Source organism: Narcine bancroftii, chromosome 6 (assembly GCF_036971445.1).
Source record: "Narcine bancroftii isolate sNarBan1 chromosome 6, sNarBan1.hap1, whole genome shotgun sequence".
Taxonomy (NCBI): domain Eukaryota; kingdom Metazoa; phylum Chordata; class Chondrichthyes; order Torpediniformes; family Narcinidae; genus Narcine; species Narcine bancroftii.
This window is the reverse complement of record NC_091474.1, coordinates 127,855,838-127,881,148: the sequence shown is the minus strand read 5'-3', so window position 1 is coordinate 127,881,148 and position 25,311 is coordinate 127,855,838. Positions and strand designations below refer to the sequence as shown.

Genomic DNA, 25,311 nt, shown 5'->3' with positions numbered 1-25,311 from the left:
AACCGTTGAAGTTTCATGTCAAAGACCCTTTGTTAGAGCAAGTAAAGAATACAAGTGATTCTCGACTTCTGACCTATGCGAGTTACGTCCACTTGCATGCACGACCAAAATAAAAATAAAAATCTTTATTAAAACAACTGAACAAGTACATATTTTGTATTAAAAGTACTGTATACAGTGGTCTCCGCTACCCACGGCAGCCTGAAGTCCCTGCTTCCCATTCCCAGCGGCAGTCCAAGGTCCCTGTTCCCCAAACCCGAGATTCTACCAGTCCTTCGGCACCCATTATGGTCGTAAGTTGGGGACTGCCTGTAGATTAATTTTCTGCTAATTTGGGAAAAAAAATTGATTCATTACAAATGAGGGTTATGGGGACATCAGAGGACATTTTCTTTCTTTTCAATATTTTTATTGAATAAGAATACATATTAAAAGTTAAAAAAAAATAGAAAAGTTCAGAATACACTTCATTCAAACTTTCATCCACAGTACTCCATATTCTTAATCAAATAGTTTATATTAAGGCAATATTTTATTTTAAAAAGAAAATCTAATCCCACTACCAAAACCGAAGCTGTTTGCAAAGAAAAGAGAGAAAACATTTTGCAGTAATAAATGGCACCTCTGCATTAATACTAAATCAAAGATTTTGAAAGTACTGGTAATTCAAAAAGAGTCCCCACTGTGTTTGAAGATTTACATTCAAATCAGATATTGAGCAACGAATCTTTTCTAAATTTAAATACGACAAAATGTCACGTGACCATTGAGTGTGAGTAGGTGGAGCAACATCCTTCCATCTAAGCAACACTGCCCGCCTAGCCAGAAAAGGTAATCTTCAATGCATTTTGAAAGGAAATTTGGCCAGATACAGTAGAAGTTAAATCATTGACATTAAACCAAGACTCAGGAGCAGGGATCACAAGAATTAGGAGCCTAGATATTACTGGGTTTCCACAGTGTCCAAAAGAAAAAAAGGGTTCTGGGATTCACACAAGCAAACCTTTGAAGGTGACAGGACAAATTGTTAGTGCCTTGGCTTTACAAACTGAAGTACTAATTGCAAATGTTAAGCTTTGAAAAAAATCAGATTGATCTCAGCAAAATAGGAGGGAGACTGGAACCAAGTTATTCTACTTGAACTAGGGATGTGGGACTTCTGTCATGTTAAAAGATTGGAGAAACAAGTAGTGAAGCTTCAGAGATTTAATCACACATTCAAAGTCCTGAGGGGATTTGTCAACAGTAGAAGATATTGTCCCTATTGATAGGAGTTTCACTAGCCAACAGGCACTGGATTTAAGATAATTGGAAACTGTGTCAGAGTGGGAAATTAATTCAATTGCAGCCTGCAAAAGATAATTAGAAATACATTTGGAAGGAAAAGTTATTGCATTTTTTTCTGGTGAGGGAACAAGAATCAATAGCTCTATGAGAAAGGTGCCAGAGGAATCATAAGCTAAAGAGACCCTAACCTGGTTAAAACATTCTTTGTTTTTGGGCAGCCAAAAAGGAGTGATTAATGTAATTTATTTTTTATTTTGGAAAAGGAAATAGAGTTCATCAACTTCAGTCGGCGCTGGCTAATTCCGAGCAGTTTCAACAGATGTTTGATGATTTCCAAGTCTGGATTGGTGAAAAATGCAGTGAGCAGGACCACAGGGCTCCCATATCTGCTCAACTTGACCTCCTTCACTTGCTGATCGATGAGCAGGCAACGTTTCAGAAATCCTTGGCCCAAAAAGCTGGATCCTACGAGATGATTGTGGCAGAAGGTGAGTCACTTCTTCAGAACATGCAGCCTGGGGTTGAGAAAAGCGCTTTGCAGGATCAACTTGCAAACGTCAGGGGCACTTGGGAAGAACTATTCAAGCAAGTGGAAAGCAGGCAAGAGAAACTGAGGGATTGTTTGCAGAAAGCCCAGAAGTATCACGAATGTATTGAACATCTGCAACCATGGCTACTGGAATGTGAAGCAAAGTTCTCTCAAGTGCAAGTGTGCAGTGATGTGGCAGAGATTGAGTCCTCATTGGCAAGCATTAAAGCTTTACAAAATGACATGGACAAACATCGGCGAGCGCTTGAGTCCTTGAACAGTGCTGCGGACTGCTTGATTGAAGCCAGTCAGGCAGATGTGAATGATGTCCAGAGTGAGAAGGTGTCAGTCAACCAGAAGGTGGATCTGATCAGTGAACAGCTCCAACTTAAAAAAGATTGCCTAGAAGAGATGGCCAAATGCATGAAGGAATTTCAAAGCTCTCTCAGAGATACGAAGGAGCAGCTGGAGGGGGCTAGGCAGCAGCTACATCACCATGATACACTTGGGTCTCAAGCCAACAGTAGCAAAAGCTTGACCAACTTGAATGCCCAACAGAGGGTGCTTCAGGCTTTGACATCACAAGTGAAGAAGGTCAAGCATCTTGCCCAGAAATTGACCTCTGCTACCTCAGACTCATCCTCGTTTCTGCGACAGGCTGATGCCTTGCAGGAAGAATATGAGTCAGTGAGCCAGCAAGTACGGGACAGGTGTTCCTCCTTGGAGATCAAGCTTCAAGGCATCGGCCAGTTTCAGAACAACATCCGAGAGATGTTTTCCTTATTTGCCGACCTGGATGATGAACTGGATAGCATGGCTCCCGTGGGAAGGGACCTAGATTGCCTTCGTCTTCAGAAAGATGACATCCAAGGCTTTATCACCAAACTCCAACAGCTAATAACAAGCATTGAAGGCGCAAAGGAAGAGAGCAAGCAGATGCTGGAGTCGTTAAGTTCTCCGGATTTATTTGGCTTGAAGCGGGATTTGGAGGCTTTGAGCAAGCAGTGCAATAAGCTGCTGGACAGGGCAATCATTCGGCGGGAAGAAGTGGAAAGCACCCTTGCACACGTTGAAGAGTTCAACAAGAGGAACAAAACATTTGGTGAACTGATGGCAGTGGCTGAGGAGCACGAGGAGAATCAGGGCAGCGTTGGAATGGAAACGGAGGTCATCAACCAACAACTGGAATCATTCAAGGTAGGGTTTCGTTTCTCAATCTGCCTCTCAGTTTGGACATCAAATGGTCATCCAATTAATTTTGGATTGTTCTTGTGAACTCTCCTGGATCTGAACTTGAAGCGTGTACATATTTTTGGGAGCATCGTCCAAAATAAATGCAAGAGGAAGTGAAACTCTGCCATGCTTGCCTCTGAATTCGAGGCACAAGTCAGAGGTTGGCATTTCCTAATGAAATTGGGGAATTCCAGAAGGAGTGAGCTCACCACTCCTTTTGGTTTTGCTCAGCTGATCACCCGCTCCGAAACAGCACACCTCGCACTGTGCGGAATAATACCTCCCTTGTAATAAAACACAAAAGTCACCGTGATTGAAGTAAAAACACAATGCTGGAGAAACTGAGCAAATCAAACAGTGTCTTTTATATAGTAAAGATAAAGATACATAACCAATGTTTATTCCTTCATCAAAGTATGAGCATATTGTAGTCAGGGGCCTGAACAAAATTGTGGGGGGGAGGAGCATGGTCTCACAGGCATGAGGAACAAGGGAAGGAGGGCACTCCAGCAAATAGTGGGAGGGGGGATGGTTCTGTGAATGGAGAGGGAATAGGCTGGAGCTCTGGAGGAAAGGAGACAGAGGGATGGAGATGGGGCTAGCAGAAACCGGTGAAGTCGATGTTAATGCCATATGGTTGAAGAGTGCCCAGATTGAATATTACGCATAGCTCTTCCCTTTAAGGGTGGCCTTGGATTGACAGTACACGAGGCCATGGACAGACATGTCAGCAGAGGAGAGGGGCGCACAAATAAAATGGTTGGCCTCTGGAAATGTCCTATCGTTGATGTGGACAGAACGAAGGTGCTCAGCAATCTGCCAGTCTGCGTTCAGTCTCTCCGATGTAGAGAAGACCACAATAAGAGCACTAGATGCAGTAGGTGACTCGTGCTGGTCCACTTGTGAAGCGTTGCTTCACTTAGAGCTTGTGAATCTGCAGAAATCATTTACTCCAGTGGTTCTCAATCTTTTTCTTTCCACTCACGTACCACTTTAAGTGTGCCCTATGCCATGGTTGCTCTGTGATTAGTAAGGGATTGTTTGAGGTGGTATGTGGTTTGAAACCCATTGTTTTAATCGTACCTAATTGACTCGTTATTTGCACGGTTTCATAACTCAAAAGGAAATGGGTCAGTGGCAATTTTTCTCAAGCAAAATATTTCAGTAATAATTGGGTCTAGAGCAGTGGTTCTCAACCTTCCCTTCCCACTCACATACCACCTTAAGCAATCCCTTATTAATCACAGAGCACCTATGGCATAGGGATTACTTAAAGGGATATGTAAGTGGAAAGAAAAAGGTTGAGAACCACTGATCTACTGCATCTGGTGCTCTCTAGATGCAGACCAGGGAGATCACTTTGCTGATCACCTTCACTCTGTCCACATCAATGAAAGGAATCTTCCAGAGGCCAACCATTTTAATTATGCACTCCACTCCTCTGCAGACATGTCTGTTCATGGTCTTATGTACTGTCAATCCAAGGTCACCCTTAAATTGGAGGAGCAACATCTAATATTCTGTCTGGCCACTCTCCAACAGATGGCATTAACATGGACTTCCCTGTTTCTGCTCGCCCACCCCTCGTTCTCCCTCTCTTCCCCATCCCTCTGTCTTCTTTCCTCCAGCTCTCTACCACCTTCCCTCTCCAATCACAGAGCCATCCCCCCTCCTCCTGTTTGCTGATGTGCTCTCCCTTCCTTATCCACCTATTACCAACCACCTGTGCTCCTCCCATGCCCCTCCATTATGTTCGGGCCCCTGCCCATATTTTGTCGTATTGACGAAGGGCTCAAGACCAAAATATTAGTTCTGTATCTGTATCTGTATCTTTGCTACATAAAGCACACTGTTTTACCTGCTGTGTTTCTCCAGCATTGTGTTTTTTTTTAAAACTAATACCTTCCCTGTGTTCATTTTCCAAATTTTCTAACTTAGTGCTCTTGAAGATATGGACAGTTATAAATTCATACTAGACAAGGAGGCCATTTGGCCCACTTGGCATGTTCATTCCAATGCCTGAGGCTTGTTTGTGTGAAAGATTAGAAATGAGAACAAAGTGAAGGGAAATATGTGAGGAGTTCAGTTTCAATGAGTATATACTGTATATCACCAGCAATAAGTATCCCTGGCTATTAAGAGATGCAAAGGAAGTGTATAGCAGATTTGGACTGGCGTCTGTTTGTTCTCATTGTCTAAAGAGGGCAGGAAAGATAATGATATGACACCATTGTTCAGGCTCAGGTCCAAAACATTGATTATATATTTTTACCTCCGATGCATGCTGTGGGACCTTGTTGAGTTCCTCCAGCATTTTTGTGTTGTTCCTACAGAGTCTGCACTCTTTCTTGTTTCAGTCAAAGTAATTTCAAGCCAAGCATTCTAACTGGTGACATTCGAGTTATTGGCCAAAGCTACAAGAGATTGTCTAAACTAGCCATTCTCAATGGGGCTATATAGGCTCCAAATACATTTAATGGGGGCCATGGACTGAAATCCTAAAATATATTTTTTATGTAATCGATGAGAGAGAAGTGTGGAAGAAACCAGAAACCAACATGACCTGCTTCTCAGGGAAGGAAGGCCTTAAATTTTGAACGGAGTCCTAAGAGGGTCATCGCCAAAAAAAAGTTGAGAATGGCTAGTGTAAACCATCATTTTAAAAGGCACATTTTAATTAAGGGAGACAGTCTGGATTTGTTGGCTGAGACCAAGGTTAGATATTGTGAACATTTAAATTCTTCAACACCTATTTGTGACAAGTCCTACCCTGTTCTTGTTCCATCATTTTCCTTGGCCTTTGCTAGAGCTCCTTTGGATTTTTTTCACTGTCTTCTGATCTTCCTCAGAGATCGAAATTTCTGGTGCCTTTTGTATTCAGTTCATTGACCCTGTTGTCGGGTCAGTATTGGATGGATATTGATTATCACTATAAAAGGAGTGTAAAAAAGAAAAACTTTTACCTAGGTGGAAAGAACAAGATTAAAAAAAATGCACCACATGATTGACAACTGGCATAAGGGTTGATGGTTAAAGCCCATCCAAGGTTAGTTGTTCAAATGGTGTGTTGTGGTGGTGCGTTTAAAGAAACTGGAATGTGTTCGGGTTGGATGAAGAAACATGAGTGGGGGGAGGGCTTGTATGAAATGTGAACACCTCAGTCGGAGTAAATGACCTCCATAAGGGCAAGTCCCATCAAGAGTACCACCCCCATGAGGTCTGGGTGTGCAGTGGTGACTAAATGTCCCGCCAGGTTACCCTGGTGTCTTCAGGAACGTTGCGCCCAGGAGGCCCACTGTGGAGGCTAGTGATAAAGCCCAATTCCCTTATGACCCTTGTGCCCTGCTGACTGTGCTACTGCAGCCTGCTCTTCAGGTCTCAGTCTAAGAGAATGGGCAACCTGGCCCGCACCGCAGTGATCACTCCATCCCACAGAGTGGTCCCCTCCTCCATCTCTTCAGGCAGCACCTGCAGTGAATTGCTTACTGTCTGCTGCCTTGTTAATGGTCAGGTTGCTAACTTTGATGTTTCTTTAAATGAATCCTAGCATAGATCCAGAACTATATAAAACAATATCTCAGAAATGTTTTTTAAAAAATGGTGAGTGCTTTCATCAGTTAAGGAATTTTGAATCTCTTTATACAGAGAGTGTTACCAATAAGATGCTCTTTTTCACTTGGATGAAGGAGAGAGAGCATCAAAATAGTGAGGGATACAAACATGAGGGGGGAGGGAATAAAAGGGTGGGGAAAAGACAGAGGACGATAAGATGAGCTTCAGATTCTGTGTCAGTGATGGCTAATAACTGCCCCAAGAGTTTGGACATCAGAAATGCACTCTATTCTAACATGTAACCTGATCTAATGGGTTTGCTCCTCAAGTTCTGGCTACATTTCAGTCCCATATCCTTCCAGGAGGGGAGGGGGTGGGTCACTCGGAGGATCTCTGGTTGGTTTTCTCCTGGGCCTGGCCAAGTTGGGCATCATGAATCCAGGCAGCAGGCAGTCAAGGATTCAGCCTGGGTTGACTGCCTGCACATCTTCCGGGGTTACATTCATGCCCGTGTTTTTCTGGAGAAGGAGCACATGGCGCCTATGGGTATGATGGGGGAAATTCTAGGACCGGTGGGCACCACAGGGGTTCTAGAGTGTTCTGGATGGTGATGACTATATTATAATTTGAACAATGTGCAACAGAAGTAATATTGTATTGATGTTATTTATTGTAATTACTGAATAAACCACCATTGTAAAAGGGGGAAAAAAAACGCATGTAACCTGGAGGAAGAAACATTGGGGTTTTAAGTGCATGGTTTTTGATTCTGATTTTGTGTGTCAGACTCTTTATTCATGGAGTCTCTCCCCTGAATCTCATGGGAATAATTGCTTTGTTACTGTTCAGAATTACCAAAAGCTGAAGACAATAAAATCCCCTTCCTCTATAATCTCCAAACCTGGAGGGGGGTTCCAAATACAAGCAGCACTGTGTCAAAATGCTAACATAGATTGATCACCCATGTAGAATTCCAAATTATTTTGCAGGTCTGTGGATGTCTATTTTTCTTGGATTTTTCTTTTTAAAAAATCTTCAGTCGACCTTGAATTTTCCAGGCATGTTAATCTTATTTTTTTGTCTGTTAGATCTGGGGTGGAAAGTAGTGGGTTAAAGACGTGCTCCAGGCCTCCTATACCCAGTCTATTCTGACAGAGTGCCATGTCGATGGAGCTGCTGCCATTGAGATAACTGGGAGACTCTGTCCGTCTCTTCAGTGATATAGATTCAAAACTGAATGGAAGAGAACAAACCCTTGGCTATCCCCAAACCCTAAACCAACATAAAAGGAAGAAACTGGTCTCCTCATGTTTGGTGGAATCTGATGCATAAATTGGCCAGTATTTTGAATAACCTGGCAGTGACTATACTTGAAAAGTAGGTCCTTGGTCTTCAGGTGGTTTGGTCCGATTCTCTCTGAATTGGCAAGCACCATCTGACTACATGTGTAAACGATGAGAAGCTGATGGAACTCTGGACCCATGGGAGAAATGGTCAATCAATCTCTTTAAGTTGGGACCCTTGAATTGAGAGCAAAGCAGGAAGGGGTAATATCAAGTATATCATGGTGAGAAATAAGAGAATGGGGAGGGAGGAGCCAAGGGTGATAGGCTATTGAACAAATGATGGGAGAGACCACTGGGGAGGGGGGAGAAATGTAAGAACAGGAGTAGGCAAAGAAGAGATGGAAATCATGGAACCAAATTGAGGTCAGGGTTACCTAAAATTAGAAAAATCAATTAAAAACATAATGCTGGAAAATCCAGTGTCCTTTATATAGCAAAGGTAAAAATACATAACCAGCATTTTTGGGCTTGAGCCCCTTCATCAAGGTACTTTAGAAAAATCACTGTTCATGCCATTGGGTTTAAGGCTAACCAGGAGGAATATGATTTGTTGTACTTGTTCCTTAAGTTTCCGCTTGGCCTCATCCTGACAATGGATGAGCTTGAGGATGGACACGTCTGTGTGAAAATGGTGAGGGGAATTGAAATGGTTTCTGAATATTATGTTTAATGCAACTTCCCATTGTGTCAGCTTTGTTCAGTTCACAACCATGCTGGTGGGACAGATATAAGCACTCCTTGGGCATTGCCCCCAAAATTCTTTGCTTTAGTTGAATCATAATTCATGTAAATTTCCGTTCAAGCCATTTACATTTAGACTAATATATTTTATACTTTTAATCATTGCCCCAAGGACTCCCTCCAAGTTTGTGCCCCCAGAACCTCAACAGCTCCAGCTCCACCATCCATTCAATTTTCCCTTCCAGTCCAGCTCACCTGAGATGCAATAAATCCTAGGAGAAACAAGGAACAACAGAACAAGGGGATGAATAAAAACCAAAAGGAAACAACATGTAACACCAACCATTAAAACTACTTACCACCCCCATACATTTCCCCTCTCCAGCCCTTGGCAGATCTCCCCCTATCCCCCCATTGCTGACTGAATCCCCTGCTTCGTCACTACCCCCACTATATTAAAGGTTCTGCCTTTTGCACTCATCCACCTTCCCTGAGCCTCCTGGACCATTTTTCTCATTGCATTTCTTTCCCTTTCTACTTTTACACCCACTTATTTACATTCTTTACTGTCATTGTTTCATGAGCATTATTCATGTTGTTAATTATTACATATTGCTAGTTGTTTTACAAACTTTTGAGCATCCTTTGGACCTGAGAAAAATTTCCTCTCTCCTCCCGGCATTACTATTTTCAAGTTTGCCAGGTATCTGATACCCCTTTTGCTTTGCCAGCCTTTTCAGTGGCTCCAATTCCTTCCTTTGACGCAGAAGGGTCCCACTGATATCAGGATTAATAAAATACTTTATTCCCCTCCAGCTTCAAGGGCCCTCCCCTTGCTTTCGCCTCAGCGACCGCAGCTCTTAAAATTTTTTTCTCGGTCCTGGTGGCACAGTAGCTCCACCAGCACCAAGTGTGGCCTTTGTCTGGGGCCTAGGCACGTGATGGGCCCTCTCGATCGCCACCGATTTTTCCCTCCCAAACTTTCCTTCCCCAAAGTCTCCAGAAGCCAACATTGAAAGAAGGCTATGGAGTTTCTCCCCATCCATTCCTTCCTTTGATCCCACTATTTTAAGCGTGTTCTGCCAGCTGTAATTTTCAAGAATATCAATTTTATGTCATAAGCACCCCTGTTCCGCCCCCCATCCTGTAGTTTCATTTTCCAATTGCCCTATCTTGTCCTCGTTGTCCCCTGTACTTTCTTCCAATTCTGTCACCTTCCCTTGCAAAGCATTTAATACTGAATGAAATTTGTCCATCTTAACATTTAACTGGCTCATTATCCTGCCTATGAGTCTCTTTTCCAACTTCTGCATCGCATCCAGAATTGTCCACAGCGAGGGCTCTGAGCCCCCCCCCCCCCCATTCCATCCCAATGCTACTATCTTGGCCACCTCATGCAGCCTGACACCATCCACCCTCTTGACAATACCGGCCTCCCCAGGTGAGCTTGCCGCATTCCCTATCTTGAGGTCGCTGCTTCCTGCGTTTCCCCTCTTTTCTCTTCTGCCAGCCGTCAGAGCTCCTTGTTTGGGGGGTGTGGTATTTCTGTCCTCATCTCTGGGCAAACTTGCCGAAGTGCTCATCTGCGCCTCCCGTGCGAGGCTGAGGTCTCCCATGTCTCCCCTTGCTGTTCTCTTACCCATTGCGGGGCTCTGATCCCGCACTCCTACCTCCTACTGTTCTCGAGGTGGCTGACTTTGTCTCAGCTCCTCCCCTGGCCCGATGCCTCCTGGCGACTGGTTCCTGACCGTTCCACCAGTTTTCTTGCAGATGCCAGCCTCTCCCACTGTTACTCTGTCAGTCGAGCATTGGGGGGGCTTCCTCCAAGTCGGGCTGCTGCTGTCGGGGCTCCACCCACTACCTTCTTGCTGTTGTCGAGGCGGGCTGTTTTTACTCTCACAGTTCATCACTGCTTTGGATGCCATTTTCTGCTGATTGGAATTCTTCCTTCACATCTTCCTCTGCTAGGGGCTTTATTCTTCTGTTTTATACTTTTAATATCTAAATTCAGTTTTTGGGTGGTTTTCCTTCGTTTTGGTCCAGGAGCTCTTGGAGACACGTCCTTTGCATCACGTGACCTCCCACCCTTGCCCCTTCTTATCCAAGCCAAATCCCTTCTCCCCCACAAGAGTTGTCGGTTTTTATCAAGATCATGCTATTCAAGTAGCAAGTGCACTTATTCAAAAAAAATATCTGTGCTGCAAACTGTTTTCACCACTTGGATCTTGGCAGGAGGAAGAATTTTTCTGGAGGTCACTGGACCTTGAGGAACTACAGAAGTTACAGACAGAAGGAGATCAATCCTGCTGTGCCAGCTATGTGCTGGAGGCACTGGAAACTATTCCCATTGCTCATTTCTCCCTCTGTTCTTTCACTTCGTGCCTCCTCTCGAAAGCATTCCCTCTGGCAAAAGATTCCATGTTGCGGCACACACCACAATCAGTTTTCTGCTGGTCTTTCTCCTTGCCTTTTTCGTAATTATTTTTAGATCAATGACCCCCCCCTTGACAGTGACTTCCCAGCCAACGGAAATTATCTTTTTTCAATTCACTGCGCTGAAACCCTTCAATGAAACTATTAGGTGGATGAAGCACAATTTGCCTGTCATAACTCCTCAGCAGTTGCACTTGATGAACTCTTCAACTTCTTAATTGTAGCACTTGTTATACAGCCTCTTTGTATTGAAAATGTTTCAAGCTTTGGGAGAAAGACCTTGCATTTCTATAGCATCTTCTGAAACCTAGCATTTTTCAACCAATGAAGTACGGTTTCTATTCAGAGCCGCCTCTGCAATAAATTATTACCTGTGCAGACAAAATAGTCACCGCTATTAATATGAGAGCAATGTTCAAACTTGATTGCAGCAGGTGACCATCCTGTTGAGGTAATGTCATACTTTTGTCTGAGTTGTTGCACTCCCAGCTGTTTTCTGTCCTCCACTTGCAATAAAAATAAGCCCTGTTGTCTGTATACTAACATTTGTCCTGTGTACTGATACCCATTGACCTGGAGGAAAGAGAAGAAAGGGGATGGTAACATTCATTAAAGAGCATGTTGCTCAGTGAGAGTGGAGGTCAAAAAACAGTATGCACAGAAACAGGCCTTTTCGGCCCTTCTAGTCTGTGTTGAACCATTTTTTTTGCCTAATCCCACTGACCTGAACCCAGTCCATAGCCCTCCATACTTCTCCCATCCATGTTCCTGTCTTAAATGATAAAATTGTGCCCTCATCCACCTCAGCTGAAAGCTTGTTCCATACTCCCACCACTCTCTGTTTGAAGAAGTTCCTCTTCATGTTCCTACTAAACATTTCCCCTTTCACTCTTAACCCATGTCCTCAGGTTTGTATCTCACCTACCCTCAGTGGAAAAAGCCTATTTACATTTACTCTGTCTATCCCCCTTATAATTTTAAATATCTTTATCAAATCCCCTCTCATTCTTCTACACCCCAGGGAATAAACTCCTAACCTGTTTAACCTTTCCCTGTAACTTAGTTCCTGAAGTCTGGGCAACATCCTAGTAAATCTTCTCTGTACTCTCTAATTGATATCTTTCATGTACTTAAATGACCAAAACTGCACACAATTCTCCAAATTTGGCCTCACTAATGTCATATACATCTTTACCATAACATCCCAACTCCTATACTCTATACTTTGATTTATGAAGGCCAATATGCCAAAAGCTCTCTTTACAACCCTATCCACCTGTGATGCCACTTTCAGGGAATTATATATCTGTATTCTCAGATACCTCTGTTTTACTGCACTCGTCAGTGCCCTACCATTCACTGTGTAAGTCCTTTCACAGTTTGTCCTTCCAAAATGCAACACCCTACACTTGTCTGCATTAAATTCCACCTGCCATTTCTCAGCCCATTTTCCAATGAGTTCAAATCTCTCTGCAAGCCTTGAAAACCTTCTTCACTGTCCACACCTCCAATCTTAGTGTCATTTATAAACTTGCTGATCCAATTTACCACATTATCATTCCAGATCATTGATATTTATGACTAACAATGGACCCTGCACTGAACCCTGAGGCACACCACTAGTCCCACACCACTAGTCCCAGGCCCTGAGGCACACCACTAGTCCCAGGCCTCCAGTCTGAGAAGCAATCATCCACCACTATTCTCTGGCTTCTCCAGTCCAGTCATTGTCAAATCTTATTCACTGCTTCACCGATAGAGACCCTTCCTGACTAAGCTCCCATTTAGGACCTTGTCAAAGGCCTTTTTAAAGTCCATGTAGACAACATCCACACACTTTTCCTTTGTCAACTTTCCTGGTGGTAGGAGTGTGGAATGAGCTTCCGGCCAAAGTAGTAGATGCAGGTTTGATTTTAATATTTAAGGAAAACTTGCATAGGTATATGGGCGAGAGAGGTGTGAAGGGTTATGGACCGGGAGCGGATCAATGGGACTAGCTGGGAGGAGATGTTTGGCATGGACTAGAAGGCCTAAACTGGCCTGTTTCTGTGCTATAATTGTTATATGGTTATATATGGTCACTTCCTTGAGAAACTCTATAAAATTGGTTAAACACCACCTGCCACGCACAAGCCATGTTCACTAACCCTAATCAGTTTCTGGCTATCCAAATAATTGTATATCCGATCTCTTAGAACACCTTCCAATAATTTACCTACTGATGTCAGGCTCACTGGTTTATAATTTACAGGGTTACTTTTGGAGCCTTTTTTAAACAATGGAAAATGCAGTTAAAAAAAAATCAGGAAGGCTAATCCTCTGGCACCAGACCCATGGCTAAGAACATTTTAAATATTTCTGCCAGAGCCCTTGCTATTTCTACACGAGCCTCCCTCAATGTCCGAGGGAATATCTTGTCAGGCACTGGGGATTTATCCACCCTTATGTGCTTTAAGACAGCAGGCAGTTCCTCCTTTTTAATCTATATCGGTTCCATGACCTCTTTGCTTGTTTTCCTTACTTCCCATCTCTCTGTGCCCATTTCCTGAGTGAATACTGATTGGAAAAAAAAACATTTAATATCTCCCCCATCTCTTTTGGCTCCATACAAAGTCGAATATGATGTTCAAGGGGACCAATTCTGTCCCTTACTATCCTTTTGCTCTTAAACCCTTAGATTTTCTTTCACATCATTTGCCAAAGCAACCTCATGTCTTCTCTTAGTCTTCCTGATTTCTTTTATTTTTTTTTACTGCTTTTTTCATACTCCTTGAGAACCTCATTTGCTCCATGCTGCCCATACCTGCTATACACCTTCTGAACTAGATCCCTGATATCCCTCAAAAACCATGGTTCCTTATGCCTGTTACTTTGCCTTTAATCCTGACAGGAACATACAAACTCTGTACTATCAAAATTTCACCTTTGAAGCTTCTTCACTTACCTCGCACGCCCTGCCCGAAAACAACTTAACCAAATCCACACATTCTACATCCTCAAGTTTGGCCTTTCTCCAATTTAGAATCTCAACCCAAGGCCCAGACCTATCCTTCTCCATAATTAATTTAAACTAACGGCATTATGATCACTGGACCCAAAATGTTCCCCTACATGTACTTCTGTCAACTGTCCTGTCTCATTCCCTAATATGAGATCTAGTATTGCACTCTCTCTGGTTGGTATCTCTATATATTGATTTAGAAAACTTTCATGAACACATCTGACAAACTCCAAGCCATCGAGCTCTTTTACAGTATGGGAATCCCAGTCAATATGTGGAAAATTAAAATCCCCTGCTATCACAACCTTGTGTTTCCTGTAGCTGTCTGTTATCTCTCTACAAATTTGCTCCTCCAATTCTCATTGACTATTGGCCAATCTATAATACAACCCATGGGTGTGGTCATGCATTTCCCATTCCTCAGCTCCACCCATATAGCCTCAGTGGACAAGCCCTGTGGTCTCTCCGGCCTGAGCACATCTGTGATATTTTCCAAGACAAGCAATGCCACGCCTCCCCCTTTCTTCCCCTCCTAAAAGATGGAAGAATTTCTGGTATGCTTGGGAGAACTATGTTGAGTATATTTCCATCCCATGAGGTTGCTGGATCGATCTCTGGGGAATGGTGGGATAAGCATCAGTGGAGGAGTATTCAGGGAAGAATGATCAATGATCACTAAACAAGCTTTAGCTTTGAAGAAGAGCACAAACTGATCTGGAGTAAAAGTAATATTTAATGGTAAGGTGGCCAATTTACCTGGACAGTTTCTGACCTGTCTCTCCTTCCTTGACTGTCTCTACCTCAGCAGACAAACTATCCATGGACACTTATTACAAACCCACTAGCTCTAACAGGTACCTAGACATGACCTCCTCCAACCCTTGGAAGGATGCCATCTCTTCCTCCCAATTCCTCTGCCTCTGCCACATCTGTTCCCAGGATGTGGCCTTCCGCTCCAGGACATCCAAAATGACTCTTTCTTCAATAAACATGCTCTTATTGATAAAGCCTGTCCCTGTTTCTCCATTTCTTTTACTTCTGTCCTCATTTGACTTTCCCCCAGGCAGAATGAGGATAGAGACCCTTCCTCACCCTCCACCCCACCATCCACTGTCCTTTGCATCGCATTATCCTCGGACGCTTAGGTCAACTTCAGTGCAATCCCACCACTATCTGCTATTCACAAGGATATCTGTCTGAGATTCTGATGTCCTTTGGCACCCAAAAGGAGCCAAACAATAGGTGGCCATAAAAACAACTTATCTACATTTTCTATTTTATTCATTCTTGAGATGCAGGAGTTGCTTGATGGACAATCCTTTATTTTCTATCGCATGCAAGTGTAAGCTATTTATCACAAAATAGTTCAATGAGAAGGGTTCTTCTGCAAGCAGACTAACTGGTTATGTCTAACATTCATACAGCCTTGTAAAGAGAACCATTTACAGAGTGTAGGATTACTGTAAAAGGAAGGTCAATCACCACTAAGCAAGGCAGCATGATTGCACTGTTGTGGGGATCATTCAGGAGGCCGATGGTTGTGGAGAAGAAACTGACTTTAAACCTGTCACCCTTAAACAGAGCTGAGCCAATTCAGAGAATAATTAAGGATCACTCTCATCCTTCTGAAGTCAAACAGGACTAACTGGGTAAAACAACAGATTTTCTTGCAGAAATAGAGAGATTTCAATGAGCCCTGGCATAACAGGATTGCAGAGAACAAGGATATTGTGTTGAATTCTGAAAAATAATGGACTGGGATTTGGAAAGAAGAAGAAAAAATGATTTACTGGAATGGTCATAGAAATATGGGTGAATTACACCTGGAAGTGAGCTCTCAGGTTGATGGTTGAAGTGATAGCGACCTGCAAGGCTACATAAAATAAATAAAGAGAAATCCCTTCCCCCTTGCCAGAAGAGTTGGAAACTAGTGAACTTGGATTAAAGATTATAGGTACAAGACCAAAGGCAATCTGAGGAAAAGCTTCTCAGTGAACCAAAAGTTTTGGTCTGAATGAACTGTGTGAAAGGATAATGCCTAAATAAATTATGGTTTTCAAAAGGGAATTAGATAAATATTTGAAGAAAAGGAATCTGTTCGGCTGTGGAAAAGAGCCAGAGAATCAGACATACTGGATTTCTCCTGTCAGACACTGGCATTGGGTGTGAGTCAAAAGATCTCTTTCTGTGCTTTAACAGTTATATACTTCAGTATGCATTGATCAATAATGCCCCAATTTTTTAAATTCTTAATCTTGTACAAAACCATCTACATTCCCCTTCCAGCCCATCCCAACCTTTGAAAAATCTCCAGTAGCACTATATCATGAAACCCAAGGAGTTCAGCACCCTCTTTTACTTTAGGGTAACATTTGTCACCTTCTCATTTTGGTCTTAGATTCTGATGCCTTTTTAAGATGTTTGTTACAGGGTATATTATATTTTATATTATATATTAATATGTTTTTTAAAAGAGATAGATTGTGAGGGTTTAGTGTAGGTCCCTTCACAGAGTAATACTTCACATCTCATTTAAAATGCAAGAGCTTAGCTGAAGCCGGACATGCAGGCCCCAGTGGCTTTGCAAAAGACATTGGGACTGCTTTGGAAGGAACTTCAGAAGCAGGTGCAAAGGGATCGAAGCCCAGGCTCAAAGTGCTGATAAGATCTTTCAAGAATTGGGTTTGGAGCCCTGCAAGAAGTTCTGGTTTTAACAAGCAGAGAGAGAGAGGAAAGAACCAACAGGACTTCTCTTTTGAGAGAGAGAGAACTGAGTTTTGCAGTGGCTTTTGGAGGCTGTAACGTGACAAGCTGGCAGCTTGTTAAAACCCCATTTTGAAGATGGGTTGCGAGGTCTGAGTTCAGCCTGTTGAAAACCTTTGTAGTCCTTATAGGAGGATATGACTGGCTAGGGTGTTTCTGCTGAAATAAGGGAAACAAGAGAAACTCTGTGGTGACCTGGAAGAAGAGGTTATCATTTGGAAAACCCATGATGGGGCAAGTTTCTTCGACAAGACACTGAAGTGGCTGAATGGAGGGAATCAGTTTGTGTGTGTCCAATTAGCAACAAATCTCTCTCTGAAACCAACGAGAACCTTCTTGAGCCTGATGAAAATACATAAATGTTAAATTCTGTGCACAGTATAGGAATTGTCTGATACCGGTGAACTTGGACTGTGAATCAAAGAACTTTCCTGAACATGTACTCACATTATATATACACGTGTGCTGAGAATTAGAAGGGGTTAAGTTACGTTAATTAAGTTCATAGTAATAAGTTAAAGTTTGATCCTGTTTTAATTTTTAAAGAAAATTAAAAGCAACTTTTGTTTAAGTAACCACTTGTCTTGGTGAATTTCTATTGCTGCTGGGTTTTGGACTCATAACATGTTCCTTCAAGACTTCTTTTTTGACCAAGCTTTGGTACACCAATACAACACTGCCTCCTCAGTTCCTGCGAGGTGCAACTATATATTTCACACCAAGAGTGACCCCCCCCCCCCCTTTAAATCCATTTTATGAAGCTGACCAATGTTCGGGGGGGGGAAGTTTTAGCAGGCCATGGTACCCAGGGTTCAGGGAACAGAGTTACTGCTGCTTTTCCTGATGATCCAACTGAATTTTCCATGATCAAAGAAAAAAATTAATGGGGTTAATCATTTTCTATTCCACTTTGACCAACAGGTATACTCAGATATGGGCAGTGGTCCACCATAGGCACCAATCTCCCATCCATTGAAAGTGCCATTGAAAGCACCTTTGTGAGGCACTGCCTCAAGAAGGCAGCCAACATCACAAAGGACCCCCATCAACCTGGTCACAGCCTCTTCTCACTGCTACCTTCAGGTTCAAGGACAGTTTTTATCCAACACCTATCAGTTTCTTGAACCTCCTCATTTTACCATAACCATAAACTACCTCAGGACCACCAAAAGTTCTGGCTGCACTACTGAAACATCCCTTTTTTATTTGCATGAACTGCAACTGTGAATATTTATCTGTCCTTTGATATTTATTATCCCTTTCTACCTTGAATTTGAGGCAATTGAAATTTTTACTACTGTGGTTAGTGTATCTCGCATATCTATTTGGCTGCAGCAGACACAGTTTTGGTGCATTTGTACATGGTTCAAACTCACATTGAATGTAGACATTGAGTTGGGCATCATGTGTCTGAGTGAGAGAAAAAGGAGAAGAGTGGGGTGAGGAGGGGAGCTTCTAAGAAATTATTGTTTTCCTTTAAAACCTTATTCATCTAAAATGAAAGCCAACTTCTCCATCATAAATTTTTTTATTATTAATTTCAGAACTGTGTGTCCTCTGCTGTGTTTAAAACATGAACTTGTTTTGATTTCTAATCACCAAAATCTTTTCTGGATATGATTTTCAAGCAGAATATTTTAAAGCATTTCAAATATTGCAAAATAGGGAGGCATGTTTAATATAGAAATATTGTTTCATCCATCATGTTGTTCAAGGTATGAAGCCTGCAAGATTTGAGCATGTAAGTAGAACGTTCCAAAATGCATCCGATCGTTGTGACATTTGGAAGAATTTCAACAGGGCACAATTCTGAAAAACAAACGGTCAGAGCCTTTGCTGCAGCTGCCAAATGTTGGACAAGTTGATGTAACTTCAGGATTAGAACAAGGCACAGTAAACGGCAGGCCAAAGGACTGTGGAGGGAAGGCATATGGTGGACTCACAACATGGATTGGGCAAAATCTTGATTAAGTTGGGGGGAGAGGTTTGAGAGACTGAATGCCTCTTGGAAAAAGTCTTCCATTTTATTATACAGTACAACTCCGATTATCTGAAATGGTCGGGAACAGGCCTATGTCAAATAAATGATTTTTTTTGGGACAATTAAAAAAAAAACATCCCAGTAACAACAGCAAGTCACTTGTAACAATGTTTAAACAACAGCGAACAACAAGGGAATGCCTTTTAAGCACTGTTTAATTCTCACAAAAATAAAATGCTGGCCATGGCTGATTCCGTCCGAACACGTCCCAACCACTGATCACCAACTCGTCCCAACTGCCGATCACCGACACAAACCCACCGCTGATCACTGACACATCCCAACCGCCAATCACTGACATGAACCCACTGCTGCCGCTGATCCCCAGGGAGGCTTCCCAGGCCAGTGGAACACTCACTGGCAAGTCGATGGGCTCCTATCTCCCTGGTCACCGGAGTTCCCAAGGCCAACACCGGAGTCCCGACTCTTAATCCTCTCCAAAGTCCGGTGTGCGTGTGGGGTAATAGGCTGAGGAAACGGTTTGGAGTCACCGTCGGGAGCTAGCTCCAGTGTGCCGAGGAAGGAGGGAGGGAAGGGGAGAGAGGGAAGGAAGGGGAGAGGAGGGAGGGAAGGGATAGGGGAGGGAACGCCACTGAGCCTGATGTCCCCACTCTTGCCGACAGCCTGAGGACCCCCTCCTGCCTGGGAGGCTGCTCTCCTTGATGACATCAGGATTCTTCCAACCATTTGCGTCTGAGAGACAGTGGCACACAGTTTGAGAGGGAGAGTTGGGGAGAAGATAAAGAAGAAATGGAAAGAGAGAGGGGAGGGAGTTACCTGAAACGAGGACAATCATCATTCTAATTTCATGTCAAGTGAATTTATTTTCCAAACTATGAGGTCAGTTCGGTTCCAAAAAAAATTTAGATAAATGAGGATTTCTGATTTGTTTCAGATATCTTCATTTATCCAAAATTTTAAAAGAATTTTAGATAAGTGGGGATTTCGGAGAATTTGATTTTGGATAATTTGAGTTGTACTGCGCAAAACTGATCACGAGCAGAAGACATCAGGATCTCCTACTGTTAGGTTTAACTTTAGGGGGAGGTGAAAAATATTAATTTCCTGCCAGCCACATTGGCTCTTTAGCAATGAATCATCTGTCACTGGTGATCAGTCGCCAGTACTCCCTGTTCTGGGTGGATGTGTACTATGGGTTGGGTGAGCCAAGCGGGTTAATGGTGGCTGCTGCAATACAACCTGAGTGATCAACGGCTTGTGACACTTTGATTGGTTCGAACTACTCCTGCCTACCTTCTCCCACTCCTTCCTGAGCCTACCCAAACTTCTGTTGCCTATCTGAAAACTTGCATCAGTCAACTGTTACCCATTGACCTAAATATAATTTTTAAAGCATTCATTCTGACTTTCTAATCTCTCCATGACCTCATCCTTCCCTTTCCCTTCAACTCCTTCAAGGATCTTGGTTGGTATGGATGTGGTGGGCCAAAGGGCCTGTTTATGTGCTATCTGTCTCTACCTTTGGTTTTCCAGCCCATGGGTTGAGTATCCTGACATTTATTTGCTCTGCTATTGGTGCCAAGATCTGAACCTCTGGAATTCCTTTCCCAAATTTTCACACCTGAAAACATTCCAAAGGAAATAAAACATTGGAAAAATTACCTATTAAAACTCTTCTTGTCAAGTTTTGTGTGACTGCGCACCATGAAGTTATGGACAATGTTAAGAAGGCTACCTAAACTCAAGCATTGTTGTTGAGCTTTGCAAACCAAGTATACTTGCTTCTGACAAAGGGCTCAGGCTTGGAAACATTGATGATATCCCTTTGCTTCCTGTGGATTCTGCATAACCTGCTGAGTTTCTCCAGCACTTTTGTGTATTGCACTAACTAAGTTCCCAGTTGGTTTGGGTCAGGTGAGATACCGGCACCTTTAACCTTGGTGCTGATATCATAGTGAAGGGGAAAATCCATTACAGGCTTAGGTGGGTAATGCCTCAGGTACACCAAGGAATCTTGCATCATTTGGAAACAGTTTCAGGGTTCCAAAGGTCAGAGGATGTGAGGAAATTTATAATTAAATTTGGATGGTCAACAGGCTGACATAGTTACCAGTAAGTGAGAGGTCAGGACGTGCAAGGGTCAATTCCATTCACAGCACCTGAACACAGCAGTTTATATTGGCATGTAACAAGATCTGGCCACAGTAATCTGTGAACTGATAAGTGAAAAGGAATATTCCAGGCAAGGATCAATTTTAACAAGAGAGTCCAATCACCTTCTCATCACATTATTTGGTGATGTTATTGGCAAGTCCCTGATCTTCCATCTTCGAAGGGTCACCATTGACCAGAACTCAACTGGACCAGCCAGATGAACATCATGCTCCAAGAATAAATCAGAGTATCCATCTGAAACACCACAGCCTTTCAAAAAAGAGTTTTGACCCGCAACGTTGGAGTCTCAGGAAAGGGTTGTGATTTGAAATGTTGGTTGGCATTTCTACCCAGGGATGCTGCCTGACCCATTGAGTTCCTCCTGAATCAAGGACTTGACCCGAAGCTTTGACCCACACCTTTGGCCTCCACAGATGCTGACCTTGACGAAGAGCTCAGGCCCGAAATGTTGGGTACCCTTTGTTTCCTGTCGGTGCTGCGTGACCAGCTGAGTTTTCCGGCATTTTGTGCATTGCACTACATTCACAGTGTCTGCAGACCCTCCTGTTTAAATTAAGTTTAAATGATAATCTTTTGTAGCAAATAGTCACTTTTGTAAATTGCAATGTAGTTTGTTGTTTTGTTCTTAATTTTACCACCATTTTCCCTGCTATTTACATATCTTTTTTTTTGGCTTTAGTTGTTTCTTATTTTAAATCCACTTACTATTTTGATTCTGCTGCATTTTTTGAATCCTCATCCCTTGAAATTCAAGTGCTTGAATAAACAGTGAAATCAAGTCTGTGGAGCAGTAATGTCAAAGAGGAAAGAAGTGACGAGCTTACAACAGGATATTTGTTAAAAAGAAGCTGAGAGAAAGGACAACAGGATTATTGCTTTGAAAGGATTGCCAAGGGTCGTTGCTTCCTCTAAGAGTAAAGAATAATACTGTAATAATTTCCATATCCTGTTTCTTTAAATAGAGTTTGTTTTTGATACATTTGTGAGATGTAAGTAATGTTTGCAAGGCCAAATTTATCGACAAGGTGGTGAACTCAGATGGCCAACAGTATCCAAAAGTCTGTTTGGTGACAGGTTGATATTTTCCTGTTAATTCAGCTGGGGCTGTGGCACAGGGCAGGAATCCCCAGGAGAGTCCAAATTCCCGAAGGAGTGTCACCACACATAATTCCATGTTTGGAAATTCTGTGAGCGTGATGCCAAGGAGCAAGGCTGTGGACCCAAATAAGGTGATTCAACACCACCTGCTGTCCACCAGGTCCCAAGGTGACAGTGCAAGGGACCAAGGAATTGGATCTTGGGTTCAAGATCTGCGACCAGACTAGGCCTGTGGCAGAGAGCTGGAACCAGCTTTAAGGTCAGAGACCTAGAACTAGACCAGACCACGGGTCAGAGACCCAGAACCAAACCAGGCCTGGGGCCGGAGAACTGGGAGAAGGTCAGTCCAGAGATCCAGGTTAGGCCCTTCCTGATCTTGTGTTCCCATCCAAGTCCTGCTCCATTCCCATCTCTATAACAAGGGTACTTCACATAGTTTCAGATCTGTCACTGGGGCACAGCACTGGAAGATACTGATCTGTTACAGTTTAAAACAGGTACTATACTGGTGAGCTGGGTCTGTCGATATCTAACACAAGTTACAGTATGAGTGAGGACAGGACTATACTGTATAACACTGGTACAGTACAGGTGGGGGCACTATCACTATAATATAATGGAATATGTCAGTCTGTATATATTATTGGTCTACATACTGATGGCAGATCTGTCACTGTATAACACTGGGGTACAGTGCCAATGCATACACATTACCACTGTTTGAGAGTTAGATTGAACCAATAGCCTTCTTTAAAAAAAAAATCACTTTTTTTTAGTGTTCTGGACAATACCTAAATATGATCCCACACACTGCATTTGCCTCAAAATTTGATCAGATATAAAAAGCAGGTATCTGGCAGATCCTGTGGTTCTGTGCACTGTTTAATACTGGGATGCAGTGCTTGTTAAATTTGGGTTGTGTCTGTATAATAATGGGGTATTACCTGGTGGGGACAGATCTGTCACTATAAACACCTGCCAATAGTACTGATAGGCAGTTGTGTGAAATATTTATAGTCACAGACCTATTTGAAAGAGCTCTGTTCATACCTGTGCAGTATTGCTTTAAGAATCTTTGCATTACCATGTCTGCCAGGTTTCTTTCCCAAATTGAGCTCTTGTTTCAGGGGCTTTCACATGAACTTCACAGATGTCCAAATAAAGTCTATGATACAATGGTTATTGAAGGTGGATGGGGAGGAAATATCTCTAGCTTCCTGACCTGGGAAGAGGGAAATGTTTGTCCTCTGAGAGTTAAATTGAACCAATAGCCTTCTTTAAAAAAAACTTTTTTTTAGTGATCTGGACAATACCTAAATATGATCCCACACACTTTGAAGACTGCATTTGCCTCAAAATTTGATCAGATGTAAGCAGCTATCTGGCAGATCCTCTATTACATTTCCTTTCTCCTTTCTCATTTATTTTGTATTGTTTAATATAATTCTTATGGATTCTGGAGACAGATTTCAGATTTATTGTCAGAGTACATACATGATAACACATCCTACCTTGAGATTCATTTTCCTGTGGGCAAGGCAGAATAACCACTTAATAGTAGTGCAAAAAAAAACTGTATATAACTTTATACGTGTAAGCAAATAAAGAACGATAAACGGATAGCAAATGTAAACAAATTGTGCAATACAAAGAGAATTTTTTTAAAAATCAATAACGTGCATGAGTCCTTAAATGAGTCCCTGATTGAGTTTGTCATTGAGAAGTCTGATGGTGGAGGGGTAGCAGCTGTTCCTGAACCTGGTGGTGTGAGACTTGTAACACCTGTACCTCTTTCCTGATGGCAGCAGCGAGAACAGAGCGCATGCTGGGTGGTGTGGATCCTTGATGATTGCTGCTGCTCTCTGACGGCAACATTCCCTGTAGAAGTTCTTGATAGTGGCGAGGATTTTGTCTGTGATGTCCTGGGCTGTGTCCACTACCTTTTGGAGGGCTTTACTCTCAGGTGTATTGGCGTCCCCATTCCAGACCATGATGCAGACAGACAGTACACTTTCTACCACACATCTGGTGTCATACCAGATCTCTGCTACTTTGAATGATAGAGCCTATGAAGATGCAAGATCTTCCACATATTAGGACTTCTTGTGGATTTGCCCGTGATGAAGACCAGCCTTGAGCCCCACCCCAAACCTGCCCCTTATTGTTAGAACACAGTGTTGGCAGCCCTACATGAAACCAGCCCCTTGAACTTCTGCATGTCATCTGGTCAAGATTCTGCCACAGTGTCATGAGAAAGGGTGGGGAGCTTCCAGTCCGATGTGTTCCAATCAGACTGCTCTGCTTGCTCTTCTGAGGGGTTGACAGTCTTTGGGAGCTGAAATGGCACATCTTATACATGTTAAACAACCATTCCAACCTGTGGGCCTATCAGATGAGTTGATTAGTTTGATTGGTGTTGAACTCATTGAATATTATTGGAGCTGTAGTCTGGAGAGTTTGACAATGCACCTTTGATTTGTGTCTTGTGATGGTGAGTTGTCAATAGTCACTCTCCCCAGGATACCTATTGTGTTAAGTCTTTCTATACTCACATTTGGAGTTGATCTGGGATCTGTGATGGCAAAGTTTGAGAAGGATCATCTCTTTTTTTGACAAATAGTAATTACTTGTTACATCAGTGCGATTTTTAAATTTCAGGGAGATTTTGGTTACCCAAAAGGTACTTGGAGATATGGGACTAGATTGGGGATGTAAAGTGTTGTCACGTATCAAGCACAATCTTACTGAATGATGAACAGTTTTGAGGAGTTGACAGTCGATTTCTGTTTTAATGTACTGCAGCATTGTCTTTAGGTTGGAATGCACCAAGCTTGAAGATGGATGTTTAATGAAGTCTCCCATGTTGTTTAATTGAATGGTTTTTTTTTAAGAGGTTAGATCTGACCCAGAGGATGTTGAATTAATTCACTTCATGGAAATTACTTTCACATAATCCCACTTTGTAGTTTCTTGAGGTTGGTAGCTTGTGTGCTGGTACATCTGGAGGTGCTCCAAATACACATCTCACGTCATAGTCATCAGCTTCTTGCTTGACGATCATGTTAGGTTGAAGGATATGCCACAGAATATGATGCAGACAAGGTTACACTCAGGTCTCTTTCCTCCTCCATTCCCATTACAATTGTGCCATTTAATCTATAACATTTCTTCTCATTCTTTCTGCCAAATAGATCATGCTTCACAATACTCA

The 25,311-nt window shown here is 42.6% G+C and overlaps 1 protein-coding gene across 18 annotated transcripts in view; it reads left to right on the top strand.

Annotated features, from left to right (window-relative positions):
* Window positions 1–25,311, top strand: part of dst (dystonin) — a 570,552-nt gene that overhangs the window by 413,316 nt on the left and 131,925 nt on the right. For all 18 annotated transcript variants that reach the window (XM_069886058.1, XM_069886062.1, XM_069886061.1 and 15 more), the window contains one exon: window positions 1,551–3,013. In XM_069886058.1, coding sequence (XP_069742159.1) covers window positions 1,551–3,013 — 1,463 coding nt within the window. The remainder of the gene's footprint in view (window positions 1–1,550; window positions 3,014–25,311) is intronic.